We start from the raw sequence: 12,893 nt of genomic DNA, 5'->3' as shown, positions 1-12,893 counted from the left end.
CAGCAGCAGCAGCATGATCAGCAGCTGCAGCAGGCGCCGCCGCCTCAGCAGCAGCAGCCTCAGCAGCAGCAGCAGCCTCAGCAGCAACAGCAGCCGCTGCATCAGGAGCAGCAGGAACTGCAGCAGCAGCCGCAGCAGGAGCAGCCGTTGCAGCAGCTGCAACAGCTGCAGCAGCTGCAGCAGCAGCAGGAGCTGAAGCAGCTGCAGCAGCAGGAGGAGCTGCAGCAGCTGCAGCAGCAGGAGGAGCTGCAGCAGCTGCAGCAGCAGCAGGAGCTGCAGCAGCTGCAGCAGCGATCTACGTGTCCGTTTTGTATTTCAGTGTTGGGGGATTTTGCTGCTGCAGTTTATCGATATAAATCCGATGTCTTAGAAATAGAAAAAAGCATGCAGCAGCTGTATGTCTTCAGTACATTATATTTAATAAATAATAAATAATAAATAATAAATAATAAATAATAAATAATAAATAATAAATAATAAATAATAAACAAATAAATGCAAGAATGACATTCACTCATAGGCAAACCAACAAAACAAATAACAGTGCTGCTGCTGCTGTTGCTGCTACTGCTGCTGCTGCTGCTGCTGCTGCTGTGGGGTTTCAGGCTGCTAAAGGAGCGGCAGCAGCTGTTGAGTCATCAGGAAGAAACCAAACGGCTGCTGCTTTTGCTAGAGAAGGTGGAGGTGCATTACTACTATCACTCTCTGCTGCTGCTGCTGATTGAGCTGCTGCTGCTGCTGCTGATTGAGCTGCTGCTGCTGCTGCTGCTGTTACTGATTGAGCTGCTGCTGCTGCTGCTGCTGCTACTGATTGAGCTGCTGCTGCTGCTGCTGCTACTGCCGCTGATTGAGCTGCTGCTGCTGCTGCTGCTGATGGAAATGCTGCTGCTATCTTTCTAGCTGCTCCAGCTGCTGACCGAGCTGCTGCTGCTGCTGCTGCTGTTTATCGAGCTGCTGCTGCTTCTGCTGCTGTTGCAGGAGTTGGCAGAGCAAGTAGAAGACTGCAGGGCAAAGCAGCAGCTTCTTTTGCTGCTGTCTCGCTCCTCCGCTTCACGACCGGGCGTCTTGCTTCCTGACATGCAGCAACAGCAGCAGCAGCAGCAGCAGGAGAAGCAGCAAGAGCCAGAGCTGCCGCATGCAGAAGCAGCTTGCTGATGCTGCAGCTGAGGGCGCCAGAGCGCCTCCCCAGTTGGTCGATAGCAACGGCAGCAGAAGAAGCAGCAGCAGCAGAGGCAGCATCACCACCACCAGCAGTAGCATCAGTAGATGCTGCTGCTGCTGCTGCTGCTGCCGCAGCTGCTGCAGCTGCTGCAGCTGCTGCTTCTTCTGGTGGAGGCATTTTAATAGGGTTTTTGACGGACCTGCGATTTTATTTTTTTGTTTTTTTGGTGCAGCAATGAAAGTCAAATGAGTGTGGATAGCTGTAGCCAGCTGTAGCTAGCTGTAGCTAGCTGTAGCTAGGGTGTAGCTAGCTGTAGCTAGCTATAGCTAGGGAGTAGCTAGCTGTAGCTAGCTATAGCGGGTTATTGCTAGCCCAAGCTGGCTCCTGGCTTGCTATAGCTAGCTATAGCAAGTTATAGCTAGCTATAGAGAATTACAGCTAGCTATAGCTAGCTCCTGGCTAGCTCTAGCCAGCTGTAGCTAGCTGCGGCTAGTTGTAGGTAGCTATAGCTAGCTATAGCAGCTAAGCGAGGAGCAGCACCTGCTAATTGCAACGGTATATACTTGTATATATACTTGCATGCATACCTCCGAGGCAGCTAGCTAGCTGCTAGCTAGCTACAGTTAGCTGGCTAACTGTAGCTAGCCCACAGGTTGTTGTTCGTTCTTGCTGCAGCTCAGGTTGTGTCTTGCTTGCTGCTCGTGTCTGGATAGCAGCAGCAATCTGCAGCCGCTGCCGCAGCAACAGCAGCAGCAGCAGCAGCAACATTCTAGGGCATGCAGGGGTCTACGCGCTGCGGTGTACGTACAGCTGATTGTTTAATATGATGGTGGTTCTCGTGTTTCTGTCTCTCTATAATTAAACATCTATATTTATTTACATACTAAATAAGTGTATTAGCAAATATATATATATATATGTAAGTATATATGTATATATATATATATATATATATGTATATATATATATATATATATATGCATGCGTATCTCTTTCTCCCTCTCTCTCCCTCTCTCTCTGTTTATATATATAGTCATCTATAAATATAATATATATTAAAGTATACAGAATAAACAAATAAATTTACATATATATATATATACAATTGAAGCAGAGTGCTCGGGTTTCCAGGTGTATCGGCACTTCGTAAAATAAAGCCAAGGTGTACATACACCTCAAATTAAAAAGAATTAATATGCAAATAAATCAAATAAATAAATAAATAAATAAATAAATATATATATATATATAATGCAGCAGAAGAAACAAAGAAGGGTAGAAGATACACCCAAATCGAGCAAATGAATAAAACAACAAATAAACAAACGGAGACAAAATAAATAACAATAAAATAAAGAGAAGCAAATAAATTGAATATAATAAACAGACGCAACAATACACTACAGGCTGTATGCAGCAGCAATATAAACAAAAACAGCAGCAGCAGCAGCAGCACAGCAGCAACAGCAGCAACAGCAGCAGCACCACCGCAGCAGCACAGCAGCAGCAGCAGCAGCAGCAGCAACAGCAGCAGCAAAGACACCGCTTGCTCTCCCTTTTTTTTACTTCTTTGTCTCTAAGATAAAGAAGTAAACGAAGACAAACAAATAATCCAGGGCAATAAAGATAAACAGAAAAAACAAACAAATACTAAGGATGCGGCTGCTGAAGACAACAAATAAACAAATACAGTAGAGACAAACGAAGATGAAAAAATATGCAGACAAACATTAAACAAATACAAAAAAAAGAGAGAACAACTTGCCGCTACAGCATACGTATATAGAGACAGCAGCAACCTGCTGCTGCTGCTGTTGCTGCTGCTGCTCCTGCTGCAGTGTATAAACATCTTATGCATTACATATATATATGCATTATAGTAAGAGCATAAATATACATTACTATCTATTTTTAAATATATATATATATATTCATATTTATATATATTTATTTAAATATATATATCTAGCTCGGCTTAATGCCTTATATACTGATGTACACCGCAGCAAACACAGAAAAGAAGAAAAAACAAACAGCAGCAGCAAAAAACAAATAAGCAGCTGTCAATACACCTAAAATTAAAGTAAATATTTCTTTTATATTCAAAAAATAAAGTAGAAGACACCGTAAACCCTAAACCCTAGCTGCAGACGCGGGGCCTAGGGTTTAGGGTTTAGGGTTTAGGGTTTAGGGTTTAGGGGGTTGTCGCCTTCAGGTGTTGCCGGAGCTGCAACATAAAACAAAAATTAATAAACACAAAATTTCAAATATTTAAATGTTGTGCACTTCTTTTCTACAGCTGTCTCCTAAATCTTCTGCTATTACTTTGCCCACCCCGCAGTAGCAGCAGCAGCAGCAGCAGCAGCAGCAGCAGCAGCAGTCGGGGCAGCAGCAGCAGCAGCAGCAGCAGCAGCAACCGACCCAGAAGGGCTTCCTGGCGTATTTTACGTGGCGCTGGTTTTCTTATGGATGTTTGCTATTCCCTGAGGTGTACGTACACCGCACACAATTCTTTTCAATTCTGCTGCAGCAGCAGCAGCAGCAGCAGCAGCAGCACCAGCAGCAAATCCCTACGAAGGAGCCCATACGGCTGGGGCGCAGCCGCGGGGGGCCCTCAGCAGCGCGTCTTTGTCTTTCATTTGCTGCTGCAGCAGAACGCAGCAGCACCACATAAGGCAGCAGCAGCAGCAGCAGCAGCAGCAGCACTGCAGCAACTGCAGCAGCAGCACTGCAGCAGCAGCAGCAGCAGCAACACTGCAGCAGCAGCAGCAGCAGCAGGATGGAGTGCAGCAACTCCCTAGGCCACGACGGCCCCACCAACGGGTCAGCAGCAGCAGCAGCAGCAGCAGCAGCGCCGTTTGCTGCGAATGCAGCAGCAGAGTGCCCCCCAGCCGCCGACGGCGCAGCAGATGCTGCAGCCGCGGGGGCCCCAGCGCCATCCCCAGCAGCAGCAGCAACAGCAGCCCCAGCAGCAGGAGCAGCAGCAGCCCCAGCAGCAGCAGCAGCAGCAGCAGCAGGGCCTTGGAAGTGCAGCGTTTGCTTAGTATCCAACGAAGCTTCGTGCGATGTCTGCCCCTGCTGCGAGACGGGCAGAGACGGACAGACAGTAAATATTTTATTATTATCTCTAAATATATTTATTTATTAATATTATTTATTATATACATTCTATATAATATAATATTATACATAATATATATGCTTATTTATATAATATATTTTATTTATGTTGAGGCTTTCTCTTGCTTTTTTTATTATATATAATTATACCCGTTATATATCTGTAAATATTATTTGTATATATATTATATACTTTATTTTTATAGAGATTATTTGTTGTTTTGTTTTATCTACTTATAATAAATTATAATATTCAGTAATTTGTTATTATAATCTGCTGCTGCCTTTGGCTCTCACTTGCAATAAGTGCAGCAGGACAGCCTGCTGCTGCTGCTGTTGCTGCTGTTGCTGCTGCTGTTGCTGCAGCTGTTGCGTTAGAATCGAAGTACCGCATTGCGTCCTTAGCATTTTGCTGCTGCTGCTGCTGCTGCTGTGAATTGTGTTTGCTGCTGCTGCAGCATGCGGCAAAGACATCATCATTTCCTAGGGGCAGCAGCGGGGCCTCTGTCTTCTTAGGGGGTTCTACAGATGGTGCTGCTGCTGCTGCTGCTCCTGCTGCTCCTGCTGCTGCTGGAGGCCCACGGAAGAGCGCAGGCTTTACACCAATATTGAATACCGATGCTACGCCCTTCACCCTCGCAGACCAGCAGCAGCAGCAGCAGCAGCAGCAGCAGCAGCCACGAGGGTTCGTCTTTAGCGTCCCCTCAGCTGAGCAGCAGCAGCAGCAGCAGCAGCAGCAGCCAAAGGGGTTTGTCTTTACTCCGCCGCCTTCTTGTGATCTTCAGACCCAGCAGCAGCAGCAGCAAAAGCAGCAGGAGCAGCAGGAGCAGGAGGAGCAGGAGGAGCTGAAGAATTTAGTGCAGCAGCAGCAGCAGGAGGAGGAGGAAGCAAAGAAGCTGCTGCTGTCTCCTGAAGCTAGCTGCAGCAAACCTACAGGTTTTTTGTATATGTTTGGGTCGGGGGAGATGGAGCAGATAGCTTTTTTAAATGCAGAGAAAGAAGGCGGAGAAGTCATACACCCTCGCCTTATCCCTCTGCAGCAGCAGCAGCAGCAGCAGCAGCAGCAGATGCAGGTGGTGAAGGTTTGCACCGGAGCGCTGCACACTGTGCTGCTGCTTGCTGATAATCGCTGCTGCTCCTTCGGCTGCAACGATGAGGGGGCCCTCGGCAGAGATTGCAAGGATACCCCTCCTAATGAACCCGGTATTGCTGCTGCTGCTGCTGCTGCTGCTGCTGGTGTTGCTGCTGGTGTTGCTGCTGCTGCTGGTGGTGGTGCTGCTGCTGCTGTTGGCGTTGCTGCGGCTGCTGCTGGCGTTGCTGCGGCTGCTGGTGTTGCTGCTTCTGCTGTTGGTGTTGCTGCTGGTGATGATGATGTTGCTGCTGCTGCTGCTGCTGCTGTGTAGAGCAGCGGATGGAGTTTCTCAGCATTCTTTTTGATGCCGTTTCTGCTGCTGTTTCTACTGCTGCTGCTGCTGCTGCTGCTGCAGGTTTTGTGGATTTGACTGATGTTGCTGCTGTTGCATGCGGCGACTCGCACACTGCCTTCCTTACAAAGGAGGGCGAGTTGCTGCTGTGCGGATCCTATAGGGTAAATCAATGCTGCAGCAGCAGCAGCAGCAGCACTAACAGCAGCAGCAACAGCAGCACTAGCAGCAGCAAGCAGCAGCAGCAGCAGCAGCAGCAGCAGCACTAGCAACAGCAGGAAGTGCTTGTAGGTGTGATGGCTGCAGCATCTTCGCTTTGCATTCCCGTTAAGACACCCTCCTGCACCGTCCTTGCTGCTGTTGCTGCTGCTGCTGCTGCTGCTGCTGCTGCAGGATTCTGCTGGGCCTTTGGGGTTTGCATGGGCTGGTGAAGCTCCGCTTGCTGCGAAGCAGCTGCTGCCTACACCTGTGTTTAGGGGTTTGAAGACTAAAGTAAAGATAAAAGCAGTGGTGCGTCTGCTGTCTCCTCTAGGCCTCTTATCTCTTTGTTTATTTTATCTCGATTGCTCAATCAAATGTCTCCTTTTGCTCTTGCTGCTGCTGCTCCCCCTCGTGCTGCTGCTGCTGCTGCTTCTGCTGCTGCTTCTGCTGCTCCTCTTCCTGTCCTGCTGCTGCACCTGTACCTCCTGCTGCTGCTGCTCTCCCGCTCCCGTTGCTTCATCTCCGCCTGGTGCTGCTGCTGCTGCACGTCCACCTGCTGCTGCTGCTGCTGCTGCTGCTTTCAGGCATGTGGAGAAGACCATACAGCTGCACTGGAGATAGGGGGCGGCGCTGTTTGGCTGTGGGGCAGCAACGACTTCGGACAGCTAGCTACGAGATCTGCTGCTGCTGCTGCTTCTGCTGCTGCTGCAGCAGTGCTTGACGCGAGCGGAGAAGCAACAACGACAGCAGCAGCAGCAGCTGCTGCTGCAGCAACGGAAGAAGCTATAGAAGAAAAACGGAGACTGCTGCGGCCAGCAAGGAGATCTCTTGAAAGGTAAAGCTCAGGTGTATCTTGGTTGTTGTTTATTTATTTATTTTATTTTTGCTGCAGTCTCCTCTTACTTGTGCATCTGCTGCTGTCTCCTTTTGTCCTGTCTCTGCTGTCCTACTTTAGCTGCCTCTCTTGCTGCATTCATTTATTTCTTATATTTCTCCTCTACTGATTGCTGCTGCTGTTGCTGCTGTTGCTGCTGCTGCAGCCTGTGTCTGCCCGTGCAGGTTGAGGCCCTTACAGCTGTCTACTGCGGGCGCTGCACGACTTTTGTTGCAGCAGCAGCAGCAGCAACAGCAACAACAGCAGCAGCAGCAAAAGAGACACTGCTCTTCGGCTGCGGACGCAACACACAGGGCGAGCTCGGTCTGTGGCCCTCTCCACAGCAACCACAGCAGCAGCAGCAGCAGCAGCAGCAGCAGCAGGAAGCAGTAGTATGTGAGTTTAGAAGAGTGCAGCTGCTGCATGAAGGTGCTCTTCGTTTTGTTTGTGGAGGGCAATTCTTCAGTATGGCGTTGACAGCAGACGGGAAAATATACACCTGGGGACAAGAGAACTTCCTAGGTACTGTTCTTCCTGCTGCTGCTGCTGCTGCTGCTGCTGCTGCTGCTGCTAGTGGTGGTGGTTGGTGGTGATGGTCCTGCAGCTGCTGGTGATGCTGCTGCTGTTGCTGCTTCTGTTGCTGGTGGTGTTGCTGCTGCTGCCGTTGCCGCTGCTGTTGCTCCTACTGCTTCTTCCCACATGCTGTTGCTGCTGATGCTGCTGCTGCTGCTGCTGCAGGTCGGGGATCTCGCCGCTGCGTAGCAGCAGGACATCCTCAGTTGCTGCCTTTATGTGAGGGGAGTTGTGGGGTGCGATTCCGGTGGGTGGGATCGGGGAGCGATCATGCACTTGCGGTGTCTCTGTCCGGGTGTCTCTATGCGTGGGGTGCGGGGCAAAACTATCAGCTGGGAACGGGAGACGATCCCACGCTCCTCCCGTCTCCCGCCAGGATCCCACCCCACACCTTCAACCAAAGATTTGTCTTACAGGTTCGCAGCAACAGATGATCTTCAGTTGCTGCTGCTGCTGCGCATGCTCTTGCTGCTGCTGCTGCTGCTGCTGCAACGGCTCATACAAAAACAGACACAGACAGCGGACGGACTTAGCAGTGCAAACAGCCACTCCATAGCTAGCTAGCTAGCTAGGCAGCTAGCTAGCTAGCTAGCTAAGCAACCGTTAGCTAGCTACCTAGCTAACGGTTGTTTCGGTAGTTAAGGAAGGTCTGCTCTAGCCGCATGCACGAACGCAGAAGTGTTGCTGCTGTGTCTCCTTGTCCTGCTGACGCTCACCGTGTTGCTGTTGCTTCTGCTTCTGCTGCTGTTGCTGCTGCAGGCATGCGGTGGGGCGCAGCACTCGGCGGCGTTGGTATGGGACGGCAAGTACGCGGAGCAGCAGCAGCAGGAGCAGCAGCAGCAGCAGCGTGATGGAGAAGTGCTGGTTGCTGCTGCTGCTGAGGAGACACCTGGTGCAGCAGAGAAGCAGCAGAAGCGCTCGATTGAGGAGGAAGCAGCAGAAGACGCAGCAAGGCCGGCAAAGAAAGCAAAACGTGAGTCTGCTGCTGCTGCTTCTGCTGCTGCTGTTTCTGCTGTTGCTGCTTCTACCTAGACGCGTACTGCTGCTGCTGCTGCTGCTGCATGGCGTGTTGCTGCTGCTCGCTGCTGCTGCAGAGGGAGAAGAGGCAGCGCTGGAGGTGCTAACACACCTGGAGGGTGCAGCAGCAGAGCAGCAGCAGACTGCAGCAGAAGAGCAGCAGCCAGCAGCAGCAGCAGAGGAGGGTATGGCAGTAGAGGAGCAGCAGCACCGCGGTGGTGAGAAGATGGAGGCAGCAGCAACTGCGGCAACTGCAGCAGCAGCGGCTTCTGCTGCCGCAGAGACGGCTGCTGCTGCTGCTGAGAGTGCTGCTGCTGCCGCCAGTGATGCTGCTGGTGCAGCAGATATAGCAGCTTCGGCAGCAGAAACTGCAGCAGCAGCAGCAGCAACAGCAGCAGCTGCTGCAGGGGGACCATCAGCAGCCCTCGACGAGGAAGAGACAAAAGAGAGGGAGGCAGCAGATCAGGAGGAGCAGCAGCAGGAGCAGCAGCAGCAGGAGCAGCCTGCTGCTGCGAAGCGGCAGCAGAGACGCAGGAGTTCTGCGGCAGCAGAAGAAAAGGCTCAAGAGGAGCAGCAGCAGCAGCAGCCAGAAGAAGAAGGTGAGGCTGCTGCTGCAGATGCAGCAGCAGCAAGCAGCAAGAAGAGTCGCGTTGCTGCCTCCGGCCGCAGGGCCTCCACTGCTCGTCAGGTGGCTGTTGCACAGAAGGCAGCAGCAGCAGCGAAGGAAGCAGCAGCAGCAGCAAAAGAAGCAGCAGAAGCACTAAAAGAAGCAGCAGCAGGTGCTGCCGCGGCCTCATCGGGTCACAGCGACCATGAAGGCGAAAGCAGCAGCAGCAGCAGCAGCAGCAAAGAGGCAGAAGATGCACAAGAGGAAGAAGCTTCAGATGGGGCATCTGCTGCTGCTTCACCGAAGTCTCGCTCAGCAGCAGCAGCAACAGCAGCAGCAGCAGCAAAGAAGAAAGCACCTCAAACTGCAGCAGCGCGCGCATCGGAGGCAGCACAGCCAGGGAAGAAAACAGCACCACGAGGAGCTGCTGCTAGCAGCAAGAGCAGCAGCAGCAGCAGGAGCAGCAAGGCTACAACAGCAGCAGCAAAGGCTAAGGGTAAGAGCACATCTGCTGCTGCTGCTGCTGCTAAGAAACCCACTACAACTAAGAAGACAATCATGAAGAAGAAGGCACAGACTGCAAGAAATGCAAAGACATCGAAGTCTGCTGCTGGTGCTGCTGCAGCAGCACCTAAAGCCAAGAGCCCAGCTGCCCGTAGCAGCAGCAGCAGCAGCAGCAAAAAGAAACAGGCAGCCGCAGCGGGAAGCAAGACAACCCCACGCAGCAGCAAGCCTGCAGCAGGGCCCTCAAAAGCCAGCCCTAAGAAGCAGCAGCAGCAGCAGCAGGAATCAGGGAAGAAAGCAGCAGCAGCTGCTGCTGCGAAGCGCAATAAGAGCGCCAGCCCGCGAAAGAGCAGCAGCAGCAGCAGCAGCAGCAGCGCGAAGGGCAAGAAATAAATGCAAATAGGGAGCATGCATGCATGCATGCATGCATGCATGCATAATTGTTTCTTTATTTTGTTTTTCTCCTTGGCTTTGTGTTGCGCTTCATATTGTTGTTTAAAGTGAAAACAGATAAATATATATTATTACTGGACAACGAGCAGCATTCATGCATGCATGCATGCAAGCAGCAGCAGCTGCTGCTGCTGCTGTTGTTGCTGCCCTCTTCTTTATTGCATGCAGGCTTTTTGTTGCGTTTGCTGCACCTCTTATTGATGCTTTTGCATGCATGCATTACACACAGAGGGAGCTTCGCAGTGACTGACAAACGCATGCACGGGGCTGCATGCATACATGCAATTTGCATGCATGCGTTCGTATGCATTTGCATGCAATGCAAATGCATGCATCTAAATGCATGCATTTGCATGCATGCATCTAAATGGTTGCATTTGCATGCATGCACCTAAATGCTTGCATTTGCATGCATTTGCATGCATGCATCCAAATGCATGCATTTGCATGCACTTGCATGCATGCATCTAAATGCATGCATTTGCATGCATTTCGATACCTTTGCATGCATTTGTATGTCTATGCTTTTTCGTGTTTGCGTATGAAGAGTTTTGGCGTCTCTTTAAACGCAGAGGGCAGACAAATAATATAAATAGAACGAAGAAGACAAATCAACACAAAGTTATATTTGCATGCATTCAAATGCATGCATACTAATGCATGCATGCAAATGCATGCATGCATTTGTATGTACACTAAACATTCAGTAGTTTAGTCTAGTACGGATGAAGGTTGCTGTAGTACTGCAGCACAGATGTGTGCTGTTGCTGTTGCTGCTGCTGCTGCTGCATGATTTTGGGGCTGACCTGCATGCAGCGAATCTGCAGGCAGAAGATACACATGTTTAGGGTTTAGGCTTTAGGCTTTAGGGTTTAGGGGTTTATCTTCAATATGAGTCTTATATGCTCTATAATATATATATATATATGTATATATATATATATGTATGTATTTGTTTATTTATATTTTTTATATTGTATATATACATACACATACGTATATAATATGTTGTATATATATTTTTATTTGAAGATTGCATATATATTATACGCATATACATTTTATATGATAAATACTTTATATATTCTAGACCCCTTACGAAATCATTTTTATATAATATATATATATATATATATATTATATATATATCTATTTGTATATATATTGATATATTGACATATTAATATTAATGTGCTTCGTTTTATAATACAGACAATATATACAATATATATTATATATATCATATATATTATATATTGTATATATTATATATAGTATATATTGTATATATGCATATATTTATATATTTATACATGTTATATTCAAGCACTTTGTTTATTTTCTATTGACCGCTGGAGGGCTGCGCTGTCTGCTGACACCGCAGCAGCAAAAAAAGAAAAAATAGGTAAAATATAATTCTTTATTGTTTTAAAGATTAAAATAAATTAATTTAAATATAAAACAAATATATTTTTGCACGTTTGCATCAGCAGAAGATCTGAGGAGATCTGCTGGTCTGTCTATGGTCTCTCTAAAGCAGCAGCAGCAGCAGTTGCTGCTGTTGTTGCTGCTGCTGCTGCTGCATTTGCTGTGTGGATTAAAACGGCAAAAGGAAGTATAAATATTTAATTAAAAACAAAATAAATTAAATAAAAAACACATTTAAGCTTCAATCAGCAAAATTAAAACGAAGACCAGCGGTCGTCGGCGCAGCAGCAAAGAGGGAGAGCCAGCAGCAGCAGCAGCAGCAGCAGCAGCAGCAGCAGCAGCGGGTGCGGGAACGGTTACTTTAAAGAGCTTTTTAAGTATTGAACTGCACATTTTTGTTCAAAAGAGTTATTTATAATCGCTAGAAGCATCAAGAAACTCAGCTCTTAGCTGTAGAGCTCAGAGGCGGCCGGAGTAGAGTGCGAGTAAATATATTTGTGAGTATATTTGTATGTCTTCTCTTTGAAAAAGAAACAAATAAACAACTAAGACAAAGAATTCAATAAAACATCAATTGCTGCTGCTTCTTCCTGCTGCGTTTCACTCGTTTTGCTGCACACAGAACAGCGGGTGCTCCCAGGCCAGGCCCCTGCTGCTGCTGTAGAGCAGCAGCAGCAGCAGCAGCAGCAGCAGCAGCAGCAGTAGCAGTAGTAGTTGCAGTAGTAGTAGTAGTAGCAGCAGCAGGAGAGGAGGTAGAGATCATGAAGGATGAGAAGAGTCCACCTTCTGCTGCAGAGAGGGCAGCAGCAACCGTTGCAGCAGCAGCAGCAGCAGCAGCAGCCGAAGAAGAAGAAGAATCTGTAGCCGGAGACGACAATGAACGACATGCATTGCTTGGAACAGCAGCAGCAGCAGCAGCAGCAGAAGAGCGAGAAGGTGCAGCCCCCATAGAATGCTCAGGAGAGCCAGCAGCAGCAGCAGCAGGAGAACCAGCAGCAGCAGCAGAAGCAGCAGCAGCAGCAGCAGCACGACGGCCTCGCACTTCACTAAGACCTTCTTCTCCCCCTACAGCAATACGACTATTAAGAAAACCAGAGAGACAAGCTCTAGAAGATAGTATAGAAGCAGCAAAACATAAATATTTTTCTTTTAAAACCCCTTCAAGATCTTGCGAGTGGCTGCGCTGTCTGCCTGTCTTATTTCTTATGCTTCTTGTGCTGTATATCAATACGGTGTATGTATTAGTAAGTCTATTTAAATTAAATTAATTTTTTAATCAAAACACAAAACAGTTATTCAATAAACAAAGACACACTTATGTTGCTATACATATATATATATATATATGTATATATATATATGTATATATATATACATATATATATATGTATATATATATATATATATTGCGGTGTATAGACAGATACTCTTTGTTTTTCTGTCTCCTTCTTCTTTATTTATTTTGCTGTTTGCTTGCTTCATATAGCACAAATATTTTTAATGTGTATCTGCAGCTGCATATAATATATA

General features: G+C 48.1%; 2 protein-coding genes across 2 annotated transcripts; both read left to right on the top strand.

Annotated features, from left to right (window-relative positions):
• On the top strand, positions 1–1,155 carry EAH_00052520 (hypothetical protein; the record flags this gene model as incomplete). Its single annotated transcript, XM_013391147.1, has 2 exons — positions 1–301; positions 995–1,155. Coding segments are annotated over 2 exons (462 nt in total), but the record flags the coding sequence as incomplete, so codon positions are not given.
• A 2,786-nt stretch (positions 1,156–3,941) lies between these two features.
• Positions 3,942–9,875, top strand: EAH_00052510 (regulator of chromosome condensation, putative; the record flags this gene model as incomplete). The annotated part of the gene is made up of 8 exons (XM_013391146.1): positions 3,942–4,268; positions 4,741–5,485; positions 5,770–5,870; positions 6,492–6,742; positions 6,948–7,177; positions 7,520–7,770; positions 8,114–8,327; positions 8,449–9,875. The coding sequence occupies 8 exons, from the start codon at positions 3,942–3,944 to the stop codon at positions 9,873–9,875; spliced, it is 3,546 nt and encodes a 1,181-aa protein (XP_013246600.1).
• Between the last annotated feature and the right edge of the window lie 3,018 nt (positions 9,876–12,893).

The sequence above is a fragment of the Eimeria acervulina genome, genomic scaffold (assembly GCF_000499425.1).
Source record: "Eimeria acervulina Houghton genomic scaffold, Eah_scaff939, whole genome shotgun sequence".
Classification (NCBI taxonomy): Eukaryota; Apicomplexa; class Conoidasida; order Eucoccidiorida; family Eimeriidae; genus Eimeria; species Eimeria acervulina.
This window is presented reverse-complemented; position numbering and strand designations above follow the sequence as displayed.